The sequence below is a fragment of the Neopelma chrysocephalum genome, unplaced genomic scaffold, assembly GCF_003984885.1.
Source record: "Neopelma chrysocephalum unplaced genomic scaffold, ASM398488v2 Primary Assembly neopelma1_61b, whole genome shotgun sequence".
In the NCBI taxonomy this organism is placed as follows: domain Eukaryota; kingdom Metazoa; phylum Chordata; class Aves; order Passeriformes; family Pipridae; genus Neopelma; species Neopelma chrysocephalum.
Genome location: NW_020897717.1, coordinates 11,052,479 through 11,071,868, shown reverse-complemented (window position 1 = coordinate 11,071,868; position 19,390 = coordinate 11,052,479). Strand labels below are relative to the sequence as shown.

The 19,390-nt window shown below is 34.7% G+C and overlaps 1 protein-coding gene across 8 annotated transcripts in view; it reads left to right on the top strand.

Annotated features, from left to right (window-relative positions):
• USH2A (usherin) overlaps nt 1-19,390 on the top strand; it is a 379,012-nt gene that overhangs the window by 59,263 nt on the left and 300,359 nt on the right. For all 8 annotated transcript variants that reach the window (XM_027681679.1, XM_027681684.1, XM_027681681.1 and 5 more), the window contains exons 12-15: nt 466-661; nt 3,919-4,560; nt 10,193-10,376; nt 15,467-15,630. In XM_027681679.1, the coding sequence (XP_027537480.1) occupies nt 466-661; nt 3,919-4,560; nt 10,193-10,376; nt 15,467-15,630 (1,186 nt within the window). The remainder of the gene's footprint in view (nt 1-465; nt 662-3,918; nt 4,561-10,192; nt 10,377-15,466; nt 15,631-19,390) is intronic.

Below are 19,390 nucleotides of genomic sequence, written 5' to 3'. Positions count from 1 at the left end.
AACTAACGTTTTCACTAAAATAAAGAAGCATATGGTCAGAACAAAAATTGCAAAACTTGACCTTTGAAGAAGGCAGTTCTTTGCAGTAACTGTGATTCAAAAAAGTACTATTTGTTTTAATATGTCACCATTTATACAATGCAATTTTGTAAATGTTCTTTGCAGATTCTCTGTCCAGATGGCAAATAGGGTCGCATTGTTAATTCAGTTATTTTTCCCTTCTGTTTTGAAAGAACAGGACTTTTTAAATTCTATTTAAAAGTCAAATAGTTGCACTCTGTTCAATATTTCTCTTTTTTCCTCTCTCTCAACAAATTAAAAAAGTGTTACACAGGCTTACATTTTTTTTCTGTTCCATTTAAAATTTTCTCCTCCCCAACTCATACTCCCGTTCTTGTTGCTAATGAATGTATCATCTAAAAATAGATAATGTTCATCACTCTATAATATTTTGTATCTTTCTAGATTGGAGGCCAGTGTAATTGTAAGAGACATGTGTCTGGCAGACAATGCAATCAGTGCCAGGAAGGATTCTACAATCTGCAACAGTCAAACCCTGATGGCTGCAGTCCCTGTAACTGTAATACCTCTGGGACAGTCAATGGAGATATTACCTGTCACCAAAATTCAGGACAGTGCAAGTGCAAAGCAAATGTTATTGGTATGTGTAATGCAAGAGTTCGGAGCCATTTTTCTTGTTTTCCCTGGAAATAAAACACACTTGATTTCTAAATGAAAGGTATAGAAAACTTCTTTGCTGAAGGCAGATTATAAAAGTGAATGAAATTAACTGTTGAAAAATTATTAATTTAATAATTCTGTCAAACTACAGCTTGAAGCTTAGTTTAATCAACCCTTTAGAAGTTTCTTTATGGCATAGCTACATTAGCTTACATGGTTCCATACTAATAAGTCACAAAAATAATGTAATTTGCTTACTGCATAGATGTTTCTTTTAGGAAATTAACACTTTTTCAAAATGTTTTATGCTTAATGACTTCTAAGCAAATCGTTTCCATGCTAGTTTTCTTAATAGACCAAAATAAATGGATTTTTTTCTCAAAATATTCTGTGCTACAGGGTCCTTTGTGATAAATCTATCAATTTTTTTCTATTATATTTCTTTGAACTGTTCCTATGAAATGCAAAATAAGTCAACATAATTCCACAGATCATGTACATAGCTAGGGTTAGTTATCAAGGGCCACATAATTTTAATTTTGTAATTCAATGCCAAGCTGATTATAATAAACTGCTACCTTCTGTGTTATTTATCATTTTTTTTATAAGACGTGCTTTTTTGTTTGTTACTCCCACAGGTATTTTTCAGAAATTAGATTTGATTATAGCAATTTATTACTTCCAGCATATTTGAGGGGAGCCACAGCCACATAAGGACAAAATTTATCAAGTGCCCAAAATACACAGTATATATAATACACTTTGAAATGTTGATGTATGGGAATATTATGCAAGGAGAATTTCCTGATAAAGTGAGCCTTGCATGGTAACTGTACATGTCTCAGACTATACATATGTCTCAAAAAGAAAAAATTCCTTTCTGCTTTGTTATTAACAGAATTAGTAATTTATTTTTTCTTCAGCCTAACCATGGTTCTAGGTTGCATTAATAATGTTTAAGCACATGTTAGTATACTTGATATTTATGTACCCTCATTTGTGAATGTTGACTCATTTGTAATATTGTGTGTCTTTGTTTCTTTTGGAAATTAGAAGAAAGAAGTAAATGCAGAATAACAACAAATAATGGAAACAGCTCTAAACAGATAGAAGGCTGAACAATTTCAGTCCTTTTTCCTGTGGAATGCTGTGCTTTTCATGCAATAAAAAGGGTGCTAAGAGTAAAAAATAACCTCTGTGCATCTTAAACCCACTCTCTTTTCAAGAAAAAGGACTTCAGAGCATTCTTAATTATATATTCTTTGCTCACATTTCATATTTGCACCTGTGAAAACCTCTCTTAACTCAGTGGCAATTTGGCAGACAAGAAACGCAGTCTGGTTCTCACATATTGGGTTGTCTATATATTAAACATTTTATCCCCTTGATGAAAACAGTAAGAATTGTTTTTATTTTCACTGAAATAGTTATAAGAAAAATGTGTAAACCTATACTTTCTGTACTTACCTGTAACAATGGTGGGGGCTGTATTTATGCAAGTGTTTGTTTGCAGGATAAAAACCTAATTCTTTCCAGACTAGATTCTCTTTGTTTTTCAAACCAATTGTAAATAAGCTTCGGTATATTGAAACGTGTGCAGCAAACTTTAACAGAGAGCTTTCCTCTTTGGATTTCTAAATTGGTTTTTAGAGCAATCTGTCTATTGCCATTTTTATCTATTTAAGCAAACATGATAACAGAAAAATGCAACTATGGACTGCAGTGTTATGAAACATGAACTGTTAGAGTTAACACAACTGTTAAATCTTACTAATGATTCTATCACCAGTAAAATACATTAGCACCAATAATTTTATTAAAGTAGGTCATTCATCTAGAATAAAAAGGTAGAAGAATGTGAATTAAATGCCAAGCGTGCTAACTCCCCTGTACTTGTTAACATTGAATGTGATGCCCTGTAGGCCTTCCTCAGTATCGTTAGGAATAGATTACCTGTCAGGAATATGTATGGCATATTCAAATAAGCACTGCGCATATTTTTAAAACTGATATGATATGAATCCATGTAGACCAATTTTAATAGTTCAAAATGAGTCATAATTCTTGTTAACAATACAGTTATTTTTAAAATTTGCAGCAATAGTGGTCCTTTTTTATTTTCCTTATTGAAATTAAATGATATGCCTTAGGTGAGTCATTCATCACTGTTAAAGGAACTTGCCTTCTGTTGGAGTTTTTGAGTTTTATCCATATATATAATGCATTCCCTACCATTTTTAGTTTTATATTTCTGCATTTAAGTTGCTAGATGCATTTTTGTATGGTTTTGTATTTTTTAAATGATGAAAATGCTTTGCTGGAACATTGTGTTTATATTTTCCTATATGTAGCAATCAAGTGATAGCTTCATAGTGAAGGATTTTCCCATTGCAAGGGGAAATATGTAGCTGAATTTGCATTTTTCGTATAATAATCTAGTTTGCTTTCTTGTAATGCACATTTTATAAACTAACATATAAATACCATCCCTCGGGGCAGGGATAAAGCAAGCATTGACTTTGAAAACAAAGCTAATAAAACTACAGGATGAAGCATGACAAAGCCAGTTTAGATTTTAATGTACTGCAGGAGTTAACTTAATCATAATTTAGATAAAAATATTTCATTTTGGATTATGGAAAGCATTTTCTGCTTTCAGTAAGGGCTAACAGTAAACACTAACATAAATGTAATCAATGGTAAAACTGGAGTATGGTGTTAAGTAAATCATTCATTGTAATTAGTCTAATTTGTGCTGTCCTAGAGTATATTTAATGTTTTTAATATAATATATAAATCTATTATCAGAACATATTGAGAACCCAGTGCAATTCCCTGTGTATTGCATTTCTACAGTATAGGGTGAAGAGTTCACATAAGCATTGACTGTGCAACAAGTGCTGTTCTGGGGGACAAAGAGATTAATTCTAGTTTGTCTTAGAAATGTTACAAAGAATCTCTGGTAGAAGTATCTTAAATTGTATTGAGAGGCCAACAGAAACGCATTGCTTCTGAAACAAATTGAAAAAGTAAACAGATTTTTGGGATGCCACAGTTATTCAATTGATTGGTGCAGCCCTGTCACTCCTGTTAATTATGCTGGTGAAGAATATTAGTCCTTCTTTTCTCTTTTTTATGTACACTAAAGTATAGTATACTTACCCTTTTTTAAAACTGAAATTAATAGCTTTTCAGCTTTTTCCTTTTTTTTATTATTAATACCTTTTCTCCCTCCAGGTCTTAGGTGTGATAGTTGCAATTTTGGATTTAAAGCTCTCAGATATGCTAATGAAGATGGATGTGAGCCTTGTTGGTGCAACAGCCACGGCTCAGTGAACCAATTCTGCAACCCTCTCTCCGGGCAGTGCAATTGTAAAGAACGAGTGAAAGGGCTTCACTGTGACACCTGCGTGGACAACTTTTATGGGCTGGATGTAACTGGTTGTAAGGCTTGTGAATGTAATGCTGCAGGGTCGTTTTCTGGAACTGTGTGCGATGCAACAACAGGGCAGTGTGCATGTAAACCAAATATTGGAGGAAGACAATGCGACCAATGCCTGGATGGCTACCGCAAAGTACAGAAGAATCATTCCTTTGTTTGTCTGCCGTGTAACTGTGATAAGGCAGGTACAGTGAATGGCTCTCTGCTTTGTGACAAATCAACAGGACAGTGTCCTTGCAAAGCTGGTGTAACTGGCCTTCAGTGCAGTCAGTGCACGCTTCATACGTACAACCTCAGCATGAGCAACCTCCTCGGCTGCCAGCGTTGTGACTGTGACGCTCTGGGCACATTGGCAGGAACAGTTTGTGACCCCGTTTCTGGACAGTGTGTCTGTTTGCCTCAGCGCCAGGGGAGAAGGTGTAATGAGTGTAAACCAGGTAAGGAAATTGGAAGACAATCTATCTGATGTAGTAAATTTTGCTTTTTTTTTTTATCATTGTAGTTCCTACAGTTTTTAGTATGTGTGTAGACAGCTTCATATCTGACATCTCTGACGTATATACGTTATTAATTATATTTCCATTTCTTCCTAACTGTGTGAGTGAGAAGGAAGTATTAATGTCCTGATCACCATCAAATATTTATTCTATTTCCAGAGCTTGTATAATTTGTATTATTAGTGTTTTTTCAACATGTTCAAAATAAGGCTAGGCTAGTTCTAGATATTGAGAAAACAGACAAATCATCGTGTCCCATTCACTGAATGAGAGATAAATTGGCATAATTTAATGAACAGCAGCTATCCTCATAATGAAAAATGTGAATTTGGAAGGCAGAGTGCAATCTCTTCAGGAAGGGCACTTCATGCATAAAGCTGAGCATGGCGGGAGGCACAGAGATGGTTGCTTAAACTTTGATGAGGCTGGCAAACGTGCCACTTAGGGAGCATTCACCTGCCTTGCTGTGTTGAAGATATGCTGGCTTTCACAAGGACTGCTTACAGTTTGGTCCTGCAAGTAGGTGATATTGCAGTTGCTCCATATAAGTTCAAGATTTTATACTATATTACTGTAAACAAAGTTTAAATGTTCATTATAGGTGGGAAGCTCTGTAGTTATAATTTCAATGTTTTTATTTTAAAAAGTAGGTGGGTAAAGTGAAACTATAGATAATATTAACCTACCCTTCATAATAATATTAAGCAGATAGATTTAGTTCAAGTTAAATACATATGCAATTTATTCAAGTAGCAGGTCACATTAAAAGGTACATTATAGCTCCATTGGTTTTAATATGCCATTCAATAATTTGAACAGAGGTTAAAAAAGCTGCTTAACCTCCATTAAGTATTTTTTAAAATGCTTTCATTTAAATTATTTTAGGTACATATACTAATAAATAAGGCAGCATTCTGTTTTTCTTAGTTCCTCCTCCAGTGCTATTTGACCTGTTAACCCTCTGTAGCAGCCACTTAATCAGAGATCGGCAGAGGAGTGATGTCAAGGCTTCCTGAGTCAGTGACCGCCCTTGTCCTTGAAAAAGAAAGGCCAGGGTTTATGCAGAACTAAATGGTTTAAAAAGGTTTAATTGATAGTATGAACAGACTGGTTTGTAAAAAAGCTTGCATGGCACTCAAAGGTATACTTCCACAATAGTTCCTATTAAAAAGAAAAATAATTTACAACATATTTTTGTAAGGATTATTTTTATATTTTCTAACTAATAACTATAAGCATACATGTGCTGAACGCTGAGCTCTCTGCTGCAGGTGAAAGTGTAAGTTCTTATCATTGTAAAAGTGCTGTATTGCTCCTAGTGTAGCACAGCAAACTGCACTATTTTTGCTATTTTAGTGTTGATCCCAGTGTGAGCTCATTTAGATGTTTAATATATCTAACTCTTATATAAATATTCTTTATTAGTGTGTTCCAAAAGAGACTTTTCTATGAAACAGAGGAGAGTATAAGAAATCTTCCATATAGAAGTATGGAACATCTTAATTGTCTTCGAGTACTGTAAACATCTCCTATGGCTTTGTCTTGGAGCAAAGATAAGAAAACGTATTCCAAGTGTATATGTAGCCAATACAATCTAATTAAAGCACACAACTAATTAGTTAATACTGGCAGCCCTAAAAACATGCTAAAGACTTCTTAGTGTGTTGGGACATTTCAACTATTTGGTGCAAGTTTTCTTAGTGGAATACAGGTTATATGTATTTTATTTTCTTATTCCGTGTAATTGTAAGTCTGTTTTAGTTAGCAGTATTTAAAATAACATCCCATTGTAGCATATTTTTATGTGCTTTGATAAAATTGGAGAGGTTTCCAAAAGTTGCCAAAATCTTAACGCACGAAGAGTTGCCAATGGAGAAAAATTCAAACTGGATGTAGTTTTGGGAAATTGTTTTATAATGAGATCTTTTTTCTTAAAACTCTTTTTGGAACCTTCAGCTATGCCTTTAACCTATTAGACTGTATCCATGACTTGTCATCTTCCAGTTTGTTCTCATACAAATAACATTTTGGTAGATTGCTGTACATTTAAATTTTATTTTTTTTAAACTAAAGGTGTTTGGAAAGAGAGGGACACTTGATTCTACATGAAACAAAATGAAAGAGCAGTTTTGCCTTGTATATAAACTTGTTTCAAGATGACTTTGATTGCAGTGATTGAGGCAGGATCTTTCTTCCCCCAAATTGTTGTGAGCGGTTTGTCCCTGTCTCATTCTGGAACTGTGTTGCCATACTGACTGGGATTTGTGCCACACAGATCCTATTCAATAGGTTTTGGATCCTGTTATGAGAGCAGAAAAGCTGTAAAAAAGGTAATATTTTAAGTTCTTTACTTGGTGACCATAGGTTTTTATAGAGTGTAAATACTACCTCTCTTGGCCAGAAAAATATGAATTACATTGTGACAATATTGTTGGTGTGGTTAAATGTGCATTTTGAAGCACAGTCTGTGGTTAGGAGATGAGCGTTACTGCCACAGTTGGTAAGCATTTAAAAGTGCTACAGAATTGTTTGTGTGTTCCTTTTCTAGACAGTAGGAGAAATAGTAAGAGGATTATTAAAAAAGGAAACTGAATACTTTGCTACGACTTTCATTCTTCCTTATGAAGAGTATGCTTGATTGACAAATGTGATCAGTTATGGTTGAATTGGAAAAAAATCTGAAAAAGAATAAGCATAATACTAGTTATATACATAGATCTTGTAGAGATTTGCAGTGGCTGTCTTAAAATTGGAAATTAGTTCTATTATACAACAGTGGATCCTTCATAAAGCAACTTTTATGAGCCCTTCTAACCTTGCTGCAAATTAAGCTTGCATTAAGTTGTTTCTTACTCTTTCCTGCCAAATTCTAGGTGGTGGAAGTAAATAATAATAGTGATGATTATGACAAACAGCATGAATTTGTGATCTCATGTCTCTTTTTGTCTACATTTAATCATGTTAATTTACATATAAATTAGTTGGGGAGGAGATTGCTCTCATTTTCCAATCCCTTACTTTTACTTTTAAAAAAAGTTTTACCTGATACTTCTGAAAAAATAAAATGGGGTAGTATCCAGAAAATTAGTTAACTTTTAGAGCATTTCTGAAAGATTATTATAAAAATATCATACCAAATCCTTCACTACTCTACAGTGGTTTAGGCAGTATGACATTAGGAGAGCCAGGATGTTTAACATTAAGGTATAGATTCTTTATAATTATGAATTTCACTTTTATGAAAAAAGCAATATATGTTGCAGTGATCGATCCTGCTCAGGCAGAATGAATTTATTTTTTAGACATGTGCTTATTTACCCATTATAGTCTTTTCTTAGACATCATAGAATAGAATCATAGTTTCATGCAAAATTTCAGGTGGACAATGATCTGATTTAGCCTGAGTGCTTATCATTTACTGTAACTGTAAACTGGGTTCTGAAGAAATGCTTTGACCTTCTGCATGAGTCCAGGCTTAAACTTGTTTGCTACCTTCGTGTTACGTTCTGTAAGTGGAGTCGTTCATTGTGCTCGAGAGTGACATTGCTGGGAAATGGTCTCCTCTATTTATGCACAGGATGGGCACTGCACTGTGCAGACAACTGCAGTATGAGATAATACATGCTGCCTCACTAATAACTTCAAGCTATTTGGTCTCTGTGGTGGCTCAGTTTGGGGCCTCTCTGGAATAAAGTGCCAACAGCGTGGTTTTTTATGATGCGAATGTATGTTAACTGGAGACTGATATCACTTCACTGTCCACTTGAGATTTATCTCACAGAGGACCAGAGGCTAAATTTGAACAAAGATTTGAGCAGTAAAATTCTAATGTTTTCAATTTGTTTAGTTCCTCTGCTATTTGGATATGAGCTCACAGTGCAACACTGCTGCAAAGACAGAGAATACCACCCTAGGGGTGTATATATAGAGCTATCTCTTGTAAGACAAATAATAAGGCCTTGGGCAATATGACATGTTACAATATAATTTTGGGCTCTTTATTATAAAGCAGGACATCAGGAAGTTATTGGACAGCAAATAATATTCAGTAACTGAGAACATGACTAAGAAACTACTGATTGAACTCTACCTGGAGAAAGGAAAGGGCAAGTGCCTGAGAAGTCTGTGCAAATACTGTGTATCTCAGTAACAGCTGAAATTTTTCTATCAAAGTTGTGCAATAAAAATTAATAGTAACCATCTGACAGATAGAAACTTGTATCGATGGCCCTATCTTAGGCTTCATTTTCCAAGATAGGTACTTGTTTTTGACTAGAGCCTGTTAATACCATGTCGCTGGTATCCTTTGCAGAGCTCTCATGCTTTGCTACATTTGTTGATATATTGTACCAAAGGGATGTACCCTCCAAAGGGATGAGGGGGAAAAAAAAAACAACAGAGCAATTTGTGGGAAAAACCCAGTAGAATATTTATTACTAATCAGGTAAAAATAGAAAATAATTTGGAAAACTTATGAAATTATATATTTTACTGGTATGGCATTGCTTGAATTGTCTTCTGATCAGAAAGAAATTAGTAAGAATGGAATAAGTCCATACATAGCAAAATAGGTTATGCAAGTGGTACAGCATCATTAAAACAATGTGTGTAAAAGCTCTCTCATTGGAAATTTCAGGTGAGGCTGTGAATAATGAGTAAGTTCTTCAATGACCAGATTAGAGCTGTATAAACTCTATCTATAAACTGTATTTATCAGTAATGTGCTCAAGGCATAGATAAAGATTGCTTGCGAGGGCAATAGGATGAAAGATAGCATAGCAGAAGCATACCAAATATACTGTGGGGAAGGTGAAGTGAATACTCCAGTTCATAATTGGAAATAATGCAGGGAGAAAAGGATAGGATTCAGAATGAAAGCTTTCTAATAGCAGATAAGTAATTTTTTTTAATCAGTTTTTCAGTTTCTAAAAAAGTATTTGTGTTCGATACAAGCTCTGTGTTACAGAGGACTAAAATACAAATTTTACATAGACCTGGGAATACTCATCAAATGGAGTTTTTCCTAAGAAACGTGATAGTGTTTCAAGGATTAAGCCAACCATTAGTTGAGAAAGATTTAAGAGACTTTCTTGAGAAAATATTTGCATTTCTTATGGTTTGCAGCTGGCCATTTTCAGAGATGAGATCTCAGACTATAAGGGACAAAAATCTGTTCTCATATGTTATTTTTTATGTTTCTACTGCTAGTGGTGCATTCATTAGTACCTCTCATGTCCTTGGGTCTTTACTTTCCTCGTAAACACATTAATGTACTCCCCCTGTTTTGCATTTGCTCTGTCTAAAAGTATAGAGAGAATAAAAAATTGGACTTGGCAAATGGAGAATGAATAATAGCTTTGCAAAGTGCCAATGAGGAAAATTTAGAAGCTCAGCTCTGGAGGAAGACTACAGTGCTTTATTTGAGTTGACACCTAAGCTGTGTTGACACCTAAGTTGTGTTACCTAAGCTTTGGTTCTGTTGTTTCATCCCTGATTTTAGATAAGTTGATAATAATCTTACTGTGTTCACTTTTTGCGTATCGTCTATTCTCAAAATCCCTTTATTTTCCAGGTTTTTATTTTTCTCCATCCAGTGTCACTGGCTGCCTGCCATGCCTGTGCCACATAGCTGGTTCAGTGAATCAGATCTGTGATAAACTAACTGGCCAATGTAGTTGCCAAGATGCCTCTGTAACAGGACAGACATGCGAACGTTGCAAAGAACTTTATTTTGGATTTGACTCTGAAACAGGGAGGTGAGTGTTTCTTTTTTTAACGGGTCACTTACAATCTCCTTGTTACATTTTTCTGATAGTAGTTCGGTCAAAGATTTAGTGACAATGAAAAGATGTGTTCTAGTTACCTTAATCCTTTGAGTTCATGTGTGCCCTCTGATTTACGTGTGATATGTATACAATTGTCTGTGCTCCCATGAGCTGAAGGAAATAGAAATTTTGCCACAGATTTAGGTAAAAACAGCATGAAAGCTGTATAAGACTAATGTTTTCTAATGTTATAGCAATTTGGTAATTGTTTCTTTACATTTTCTCTGCATCTTCAGTAAGGTGTGTTGTTTTCTGAAGTGATAATCATTGATGATTAAAGTGCCGGTAATTTGCCATTCTTATAGCCAATGATTGCTTTTGTATATTTCAGGAAGATATTTTAGCTGGGGATAAAAAGGAAAAACTACAGATATCCCTGTGTTTCCAAATTTCTTTTGATAGCAATACAAATACTCACTGCACCTTTACTCTTAAAAATCTGTTTTTCTGAAGCAGTGTATTCTTTTTCAACATTTTGTTATGTGCTACAGGGTAAATTGTTTATCAAATGTAGCCTGGGGCCTCTAGGTACATTGGAATTATACGGATACATTCCCTGCAATGTAAGGGGCAAAACGTATCTATAGGTGCTGCACTGTTCTTCCAACTATTGCTCTATCTTTCTTTTCCAGGATCATCTTTCTTGCTTAATCCTCACAATCTCAATTTCCTTTTAAATATTGTCCAGAAAGATTGTACAGCTCTGTTGCTATCATATTTTCATGCAGACTGATGGTGCTGTTTAGTTATATTTTGTAATTTTGCCGTTATAAACCCCAAACCACACAGCACAGGGAGAAGCAAAATCTGTACAATATTCCTCTTTCTGTGCTCCTTTCCCTCTGCTAGTGTGGGGTAGACAAGCTTTTAGGCAGTGATTATCAGTGTCATCTTGCATATATTTGACATTATTCTGCAGATTTTTCACTTTAACTTTTATGTTACTGTCACTCATTAGAGATTTTTAAAATTATTTTTTACTGTTTCGGGTCATAGAGGCATCTACTAATGGTCATAAAGTAATCTGTAGGAATAAGGACTTCCTATTTTCACTTCCTGTCATTTCTAATGGTAAGGTATAAAATCTGTGTAATATTAAAGTTCCCTTTTAAATATATTTTCCTTACTATTAATGATACTCTTTTTTTAGTTACTTGAAATAGATCCTCCCCCCCATTTTTAGCAGGTGACAGAGACATTTGTATCTGTGTTAAGCAATAGCTTTTCTGTATTAGATATTGACCTTCAAATACCTGCATTTTAAGCTGTCTTCTGAAATTTAAAATGTGAAAATATAAATTATCTAGATCCAGACCTTGTTGTAAGGATAAAAGTTTTTACAGTTCTGGAATTTAAATCAGAGTTGGCTTTAATGCTTTAATACTTGTTAATCCTCATGACAGTATTGAAGACTACTCTTGTAGTACATTAATATGATTAACCTCTGTTGCATATGCTTGGCTTCCTTGGTTGTCTTCTACTTGGACAATGCACTTCAGTTCCTCAGGCAGAAATGTTTATCCACTGAAAATGATAATGCAAGTCTTTATTTATTAATCTATTTTAATCCATTTCTTTAACTGTTAAATATCTTCATTAAAAGGGTAGTATGCCTTTTCTTTCTCCATAAAGTTGCCAAGTCATTTAAGCCATCCTTGCTTCAAGTGTCTTTTAAGGCTTCTGTGTTTGCAGCACGAAAAGGATGTGAGCTATGTGTAGTGGCAGAGGTACCTGTCTTTGCACAATAACACAAAAGAAGCAAAAGTTGTGATACACAGATTGTGAAGCTTTAAAATTCTCCCACTCTGAGGAGTGTATATTTGAGCTGATTTATTTTGTGGTGTTTTAGAGATAAAACATTAACTCCATATTCCTTAATGCATTTGAGGTTATGAAGCAGGAAAATTTTCTTGGCAATTAAAGAATTATAAATACTGTGTATTTGCAGCAGTCTGAGCAATCTGTAATGGGTGTGGGCATCAGTACACATTTGTAAAGCTTTACCTCTGTATTGTTTACTATAATGAACTGGTCAATGAACATCACAAATTGTTTATATATATGTATATATCTTGACAGATTGCTGTTTATGAAATCCATTTAGCAAGTGAGGTTTTCCCATAAGGATGAAAAATGAAGATTTTAAACAGATTGCTGGAGAGGCTCTAACTGCACCTAGAGAGTCAATGTAATAAAGGTTTCTCTATATTAATATTACAAAAACCATTTATCCTCAAAAAATCAATATTGCAATTCATCTTGGCATGACATTTCTCTTTCCATGTTTTAAAAGTCTGTTTTACTTGATTATATATAATTCTGTTTTAACAAAACTCAAATATATTTGACTCGGAGTACTTTGAAAAAGTAGCATTTAGCAAGAATGCTGAAAATATTTCTTACGTGATAAAAAGTTACTTATTTTTTAAAGAATTAGTTATTATTTTTAAATCATTAATTGACTGAACCCTTAATTTTGATTGAAAAACATGAACTATGCGTAACAACAAATCCAATTCTGGTGTTCTGCAGTTTAAGAAAATTATGAATGTGATTACACAAATATAATGTGTAATCCTGTGGAGCAGAATATGATGACATATATGCTGTTATTTGCAGGATTTGGAACCTAATTCAGTGTAGGTGAAGGTAGGGAGCCTAAACTTTTCCTACAAGAAAATGCAACAAGCAGAAAGAAAGAGCCCCACCCCACCAGGCACTGAAAACTATCACTGTGACTGTATATGTTTATGAGTTTGATTGTCTCATGTGTGTATGATAATGAAAAGTGCAATAAACAGGCAGCCCTTATTCATAAGAGGTGCAAAAATATACAAGAACGGTAAGAGAAGCTTGTCTTTCTCTGTTTATCTATCGAGAAACTTTTGTTAACACCCCCTCAACTAAATCTTCATGTAATGAATTTTTGAAATAATAAAATACTGTCTTACTGAGCAAATAATGCTGTCTTTGTTTTTTTCTGTAACTAAACTGTTTTTTTTTAGTCATGATGTTAAAATACTCTAAACAAAACCTCTATTTAAAGGGGGATTTGAATACACTGTCTACAGATGAAAAGACTTAATAGAGTTTGAAAAAACTGCCCTTTTCTCTTGACTGTAAAAGAGAGCAAACTACAGTATAGTGGTTTCCAAGAGAGAATGTATTTTATTTATTCTCAGAAGGATATTAGTCCATAAAACAAATTTGCAGCTTATTTTGCAGCTTTAGCTTTTATCAGCCTTTTTAAGGGTGTTGAATGATTCCCCAGGAGATCACACAGCACGAGCTGCTGTGGAGTAAAGGAACTCTAATACAGTGAGCTCTGTGTTAGGCAGAAAATGTATGTGAAGAGTTTTCTTAAGCTGGTTTAAAAATCTGTCACATTTAATGTCTATTTCACTGATTATTGACCTGAATTTTAGTGTCCTAATGTGAAAACAATTTCCACCTTGCCCTCCCCTCTCTCTTGCCTTATAAAACTGATATCTAAATTATAACAACTCACTTTTGTTTCTGCTTTCATATAGATAGAAAGACATGGTCGTGACTGGGAAAATGGCAAAGTAACTTTTGTAAAGACACCACCATGTATTTCCTTAGATCTCGTGAAACTGGCCAAGGGAAAATCCACCACATATAAATCAATGACTCTTGTCTAGTCTTAGGGTTAGCAGAGTAAAGGGGACATAGCATGACTGTCTCTGCCTTGGATTTCTCTGAGGTCTTTTTGCTGATTCATCATCTTGGGACCTGGTATCTGGAGTAATTTAAGATTCCCTAGAAACTATGTTGCTTATACCTGAGAATTGGACTTTTCCAGCTCAGAGCAAGAGGAATAAAGTGTAGACTTCCCAGCATGTTTTAGCTTCACTGTACGGTCCTATGTTTCTCCCAGTCCTTGTTGTTTTTCAGAACTCTTTTAGCCTGCAGCAATTAAAATATAGTGAAATTAGAATCTAAAGTATGAAGTTTTATTTGCCATTGTTGACTTTCTGTTATGACTAATAACGGCAGTCTGTATTGCAATGGGTAGCATAACAGTGTTTGCAGTAATTTGCTTTGCTTGATTTCGGACATGTTCCAAGTCTTTGAATATTTGCACAATCTGACATCAGTATCCACACTACAAATGGATGTCAGTGGGGAAATAGTGTATCAAGTGAAGAACAAGTTGATCGGAAGAGGTTCCACATGCAAAAGCCAAAGCATAAATTAATCCTGTACGTATTCTACTGATGCCACAGAGAGTTACAGAATTGAAATGTGGCATTTGTACGATAGCAATGCTTTTTCATTTTTTGTTCTTCTTAATTAAAAAATAATTTAATTTGCACATTTAATTAATTATTCTCTTCAGTTATTTCCAATTTTGTCCATCAGGGTGCAAAGAAATTGTACTTTCTGTTATAATATTAATATTTCTGTTTTTTTGTTTCCTGTCACTTATTTAATCTGACGCTTTTTTTCTCTGAATTTTGGTCACCACTCATTCTCCTTTATTCACAGCATGCTATTTTTTTCAACTTCGAGTTGCCTTTGTGGACAAGAAATTATTAATTGATTTTTTTTTTTTCCCACCAAAGGGTAGTTTTCACTGAGGTAGAAGGTTGCATATTTTGTGCAGAAACCTCTGAAACTGGTTACATGTGTATCACTGAACTCTGCAGCTCTCAAGAAAGGTTGTGTGAATAAGGCTGGAGGACTGAGTGCATAATGTGGTTATTACCAAACATTATTATCCAGTTTATGTATGGATCAATATATATATAAAAGCTCTTTAATTCTAAGCCATTTTTATCTAAATTAGAATATTATTCTGGCATTGAAATGTTTATATTAGGCACTGTTTTTGTAATTTTTTTAATCAGACTAATAGATTTTCTGCTGTGTTTCAGACTACTGAACTGTTTATGATTTTTTAATTAGGTTACCCAAGAATCTTTTAAACAAAACCCTACTGTGCTTAACTGAAGTGTTAATGTGTTTTGATCACTTCCTTGATTTGTTTTTGTTTATAGGTGTCAGCACTGTAATTGTCATCCTGCAGGAGCCATTAGTGGGACTTGTCATCTTGTTACTGGACAGTGTGTTTGTAAACAATTTGTAACTGGCTTGAAATGTGACAACTGTGTTCCTGATGCTAGTAATTTGGATGTCCACAACCTATTTGGCTGCAGTAAAAGTAAGTGGATGTTAGGTCTTAAAAGCATGTCTTTCCGATTAACGTTTTATATTGATTTAGTGAGTATTCAGTTGGGTCAGCAGTACTGAAATTGGGTTTTACTCCCCCCACAGCCCCACATAGATTTGGTCCCTGAAGTTGGAGTGATTTTTACTGTGTCTTAGGACTGTTTTCTAGAGAGACATACAGAATGCTTTGTGTCATACGCACTTTCTGCTTGCAGTCTAAGCAAGGGGAGAAGTAATGATCCATATTTCCGTTGCACCTCCCACCATGTTCTTTGCAGTGACCGATGCAGAGTTCACCTTTCAGTCACATGAATACAATGGTATTTGTACGACTTGAAGCTTAGCCCTCTTTCATGCCATTGACAGAAGGCAGAGGAACTGCCTTCAGAAGATCTGAAGAGCAGAAGGTCTGTTGAAAACCACCTCCTGGTGATTAATTCAAAATCTGCTCCTCAGTGCAATGTAGCTTTGCCTTTTTCCTCCTGGGCCTTTTTTTCAGTTAGTTTGGGAAAATATGTGATACGGTGTAACAGAGTGTGAGAAATTGGCATGTGTGAGGTGGGGCATGTGTGATGTGGAAGATCAGATAATTAACTGTAATGAAACAAATTGCGATGAAATATCTATACTTCTGCCCTTGCAGTGAGTCTGGATACAAAGAGGTGGCACAATTTCACCCTTTATGTTGTAATTAGTCAAAATTAAATGTTTAAATTTGCTCACCAGTGCACAGTCTCCAAGCTGGCAGGGATTTTAAAGAAGTAGAGGATAAAGTATATGTAATAAGAAAATTCAATTTTTAAGTTGTCTTTGGGTCGATGGTCAGAAACTGGCTTTGAGGACATCATGCCATGCAATGCCAAACCGTGGGGTAAGGACTTCAGCTAATTCTGAAAAAGCTGTATTATGTTTTTTGACACCTCCGGCTTACTGCTGTACCCAGTTAATAGCCCAGTCTTGGAAGTCAGGTAACCAGTGAGTGAGGAAGTCTGCAGATGCTAACTGGGCATTTCTGTAATGTCCAAACTGGTAATATGGTGACAGTCACCTTCGGTAGCCATGTGTAATGCAACAAAAGGGTTAGGCATTCCCAAGTTATCTCTGGAGTATGTTTCTGGATCCTCCTTCAACAAAGTATTTTTTTTTGTGTGTGTTCTGCATGGGTATTTACATGATATTCATCACTGTGACGTGTGCAAACTATAGATTTACAAGAAAAGATGTACATGCACAAAATGTTTCAAGCACAGACAGCTCTCATTTTGGTACTAGTTTGTATTTCATTGTAAGTCAGTTTAAATTTCAAATAATATGCATTGCAGAATGTACAGCATTATAATTATGGATAGCATAAAGAGACTGATTTGTTTCCAAAGATGATTTTTTTTAGCTTTCCTCAAATTTTGGAACTGTTTAGACACAATTTTGCTTTGCTTTTCCCCATACTCTTCCATAGAAGGCACAGTATCTATTCATTGGGCAGACAGTTGATTGGCTTGTTGTTTCTTTAAAAAATGTAAGATGTTTCAACTGAATGTATAATAATGATAATAATACATGGCACTTTTATGATGCTGTTCATCTTCAAAGTGCTTTACAAACATAAGCCAACCTACTTATTTATGTTGGGATATACATTGGATAAAGGTCAATAGCAATTCAACTCTAAAATTGATTAATGATAATATGACATAGATAAATAATATCATAGATTTTAGTTAGATAAAAATACATCAGGCAGTATTCTAAATGACAAGCGGAGTCCTCTTCTGGACATAAATGATATAGCAATTACAGTCCTTTGCTTATTCATACCAAAATATTTTAACTTGTTGCACAGATATGGAGCTTTGTCTAGCTTGATATTTGTGGTTATTTTCACTGCAGAACAGTATTTTGTTGACACATGCCATTACCGGTTATGAGTCTTTGCCAAGGGAAGTAAGTTGCTCTCACTGTCCAACTAGTGTATTTTAAGGAAAAGACCTATATACATTTTTTTCTACTTAGCAATATCTTAGATGCTGTGCAAAAATCTGAAATACAGTACTTTGCTTACACATATAAAATGCAAACCAGCAAACAGGTGGGAGCAAATGCAATTGGTTGAGTCTGCGAATGGAGAATGAAGGTGATGCTGGTAAAGTTCTAATATTGTTCAGGTCTTGTAAGTATGTGTGACACAGAGAGAAATTTTTTAAAATGCCAAAGGAACTTTTTTCCTTTGATTCTCAGACTTGACTTTTGTAGACACTTTAGCATACATTCACTTCCTAACTGATCTGAACTCAAAAGCTCCAGATGGAGGAGCAAAACAACCTGTACCCTCTAATGAGAGATGATGATTATGTTTTCTGTTAATCCACTGAATTCTAGAAAGATTTTCTACTATTTCTTGGCTGAGAGACTGCAGTAGTAGTAGGGCTTTTCATTATCTTACTCAAAACGAAGAGCTTCATCTCATTTTTAAATTTTCTATTAAAAACCCACGTGTAATGTGGCCCCCTGATTTTGGCATAAGTCTCTACATCTATCACTTGTGTGTCTTGAGGTCCTCATGACATTTTCTGTCTGCAACTTCATTCTTTGCTTCCTGTATCCTATTAGATTGGATGAATAGATTTTGGTAATTAACTTTTGTTGGGTTGTTTATATTAAGCGAATATCCACCTCACAAACAAGATGATAGTTTATAAAAACAGGGAGAAAAAAATCTGCATGTTTCTAATCCTCATGTTGTCCCATAATACTTAATGTAGGGGAGAAGAGCTTATTAGGTGGTTCTGGATCCAGCTCTTGGTAGTTACTCCATATGCTGATTTTGGTGTTGCCCTGGGCTATTCTCATTCCTGGAGCAAAATGTTTTCCTCTAGGTCCACACTCCCCTGTTTTTCCCTCTCTTGGTGAAGAGGATAGGGAAATGGAACAGTCTACCTTTTGAGTCAAGCTGTAGCAATTACCAGCTGCCAAAACAGACCAGTCTTGTTGTGTGCTAATTCATGGTGTACTGAGGGTGGAGAGTAGGGCTTTCCTCAGTATGACTGGATTACTGGAGATCTTACAGCAAGATATGAACTCATGTCCTGACTTGAATAATAACATAAATATGGAATCTTCTAGGTTAGAAAGGGCCTTTGAGATAGTTCAGTCCAACCATAAAAATCGCATGTTTATGTGAACATGTGAGTATCTATGCATATAAAGTTTAATTTCTGAGTATTAGCTATTATCTTAGAAAGGACCGTGATCATACAGTTGGATTACAAAAGAGACTTTGAATGCTCTTTCTTAAAATGTGATGCACTTGGCTTGTGAACTTCCAAGTTTGTTTTTCTCTTTATTTATAATGGTTTAATTAAGTAGCACATTTTCCAAGGTTAATGGAGGTGATAGCACAATAGTATTTTGGTAAATAAGCATCTCAAGCTGATTTCTTAAAATGTTAGATACCTTGCTTTCAATTGGTTTCAATTTTATTGTAAACAAATGGAAGTGAATTGCCTAAAAGTGAAGTGAATTGCCTTCAAAATTTGCCTCTTTATGTTTTTGTTATTTGATTAAGCAGGCTTATTGTAACAATTCTGTAAAATTTGTACTTAGTTGGAGTTTCCATTTCTGTTCTATTAGAGGAAGTTGTGCCTGGCCTGTGCTAAAATGGAATGAATCCTCTGAAAAAATAAATTCTAATTGAACTAGAAACTTCAATATTGTGACCAGATAAATATGTTCTTGTTTTATAGATGTTTTGCAAT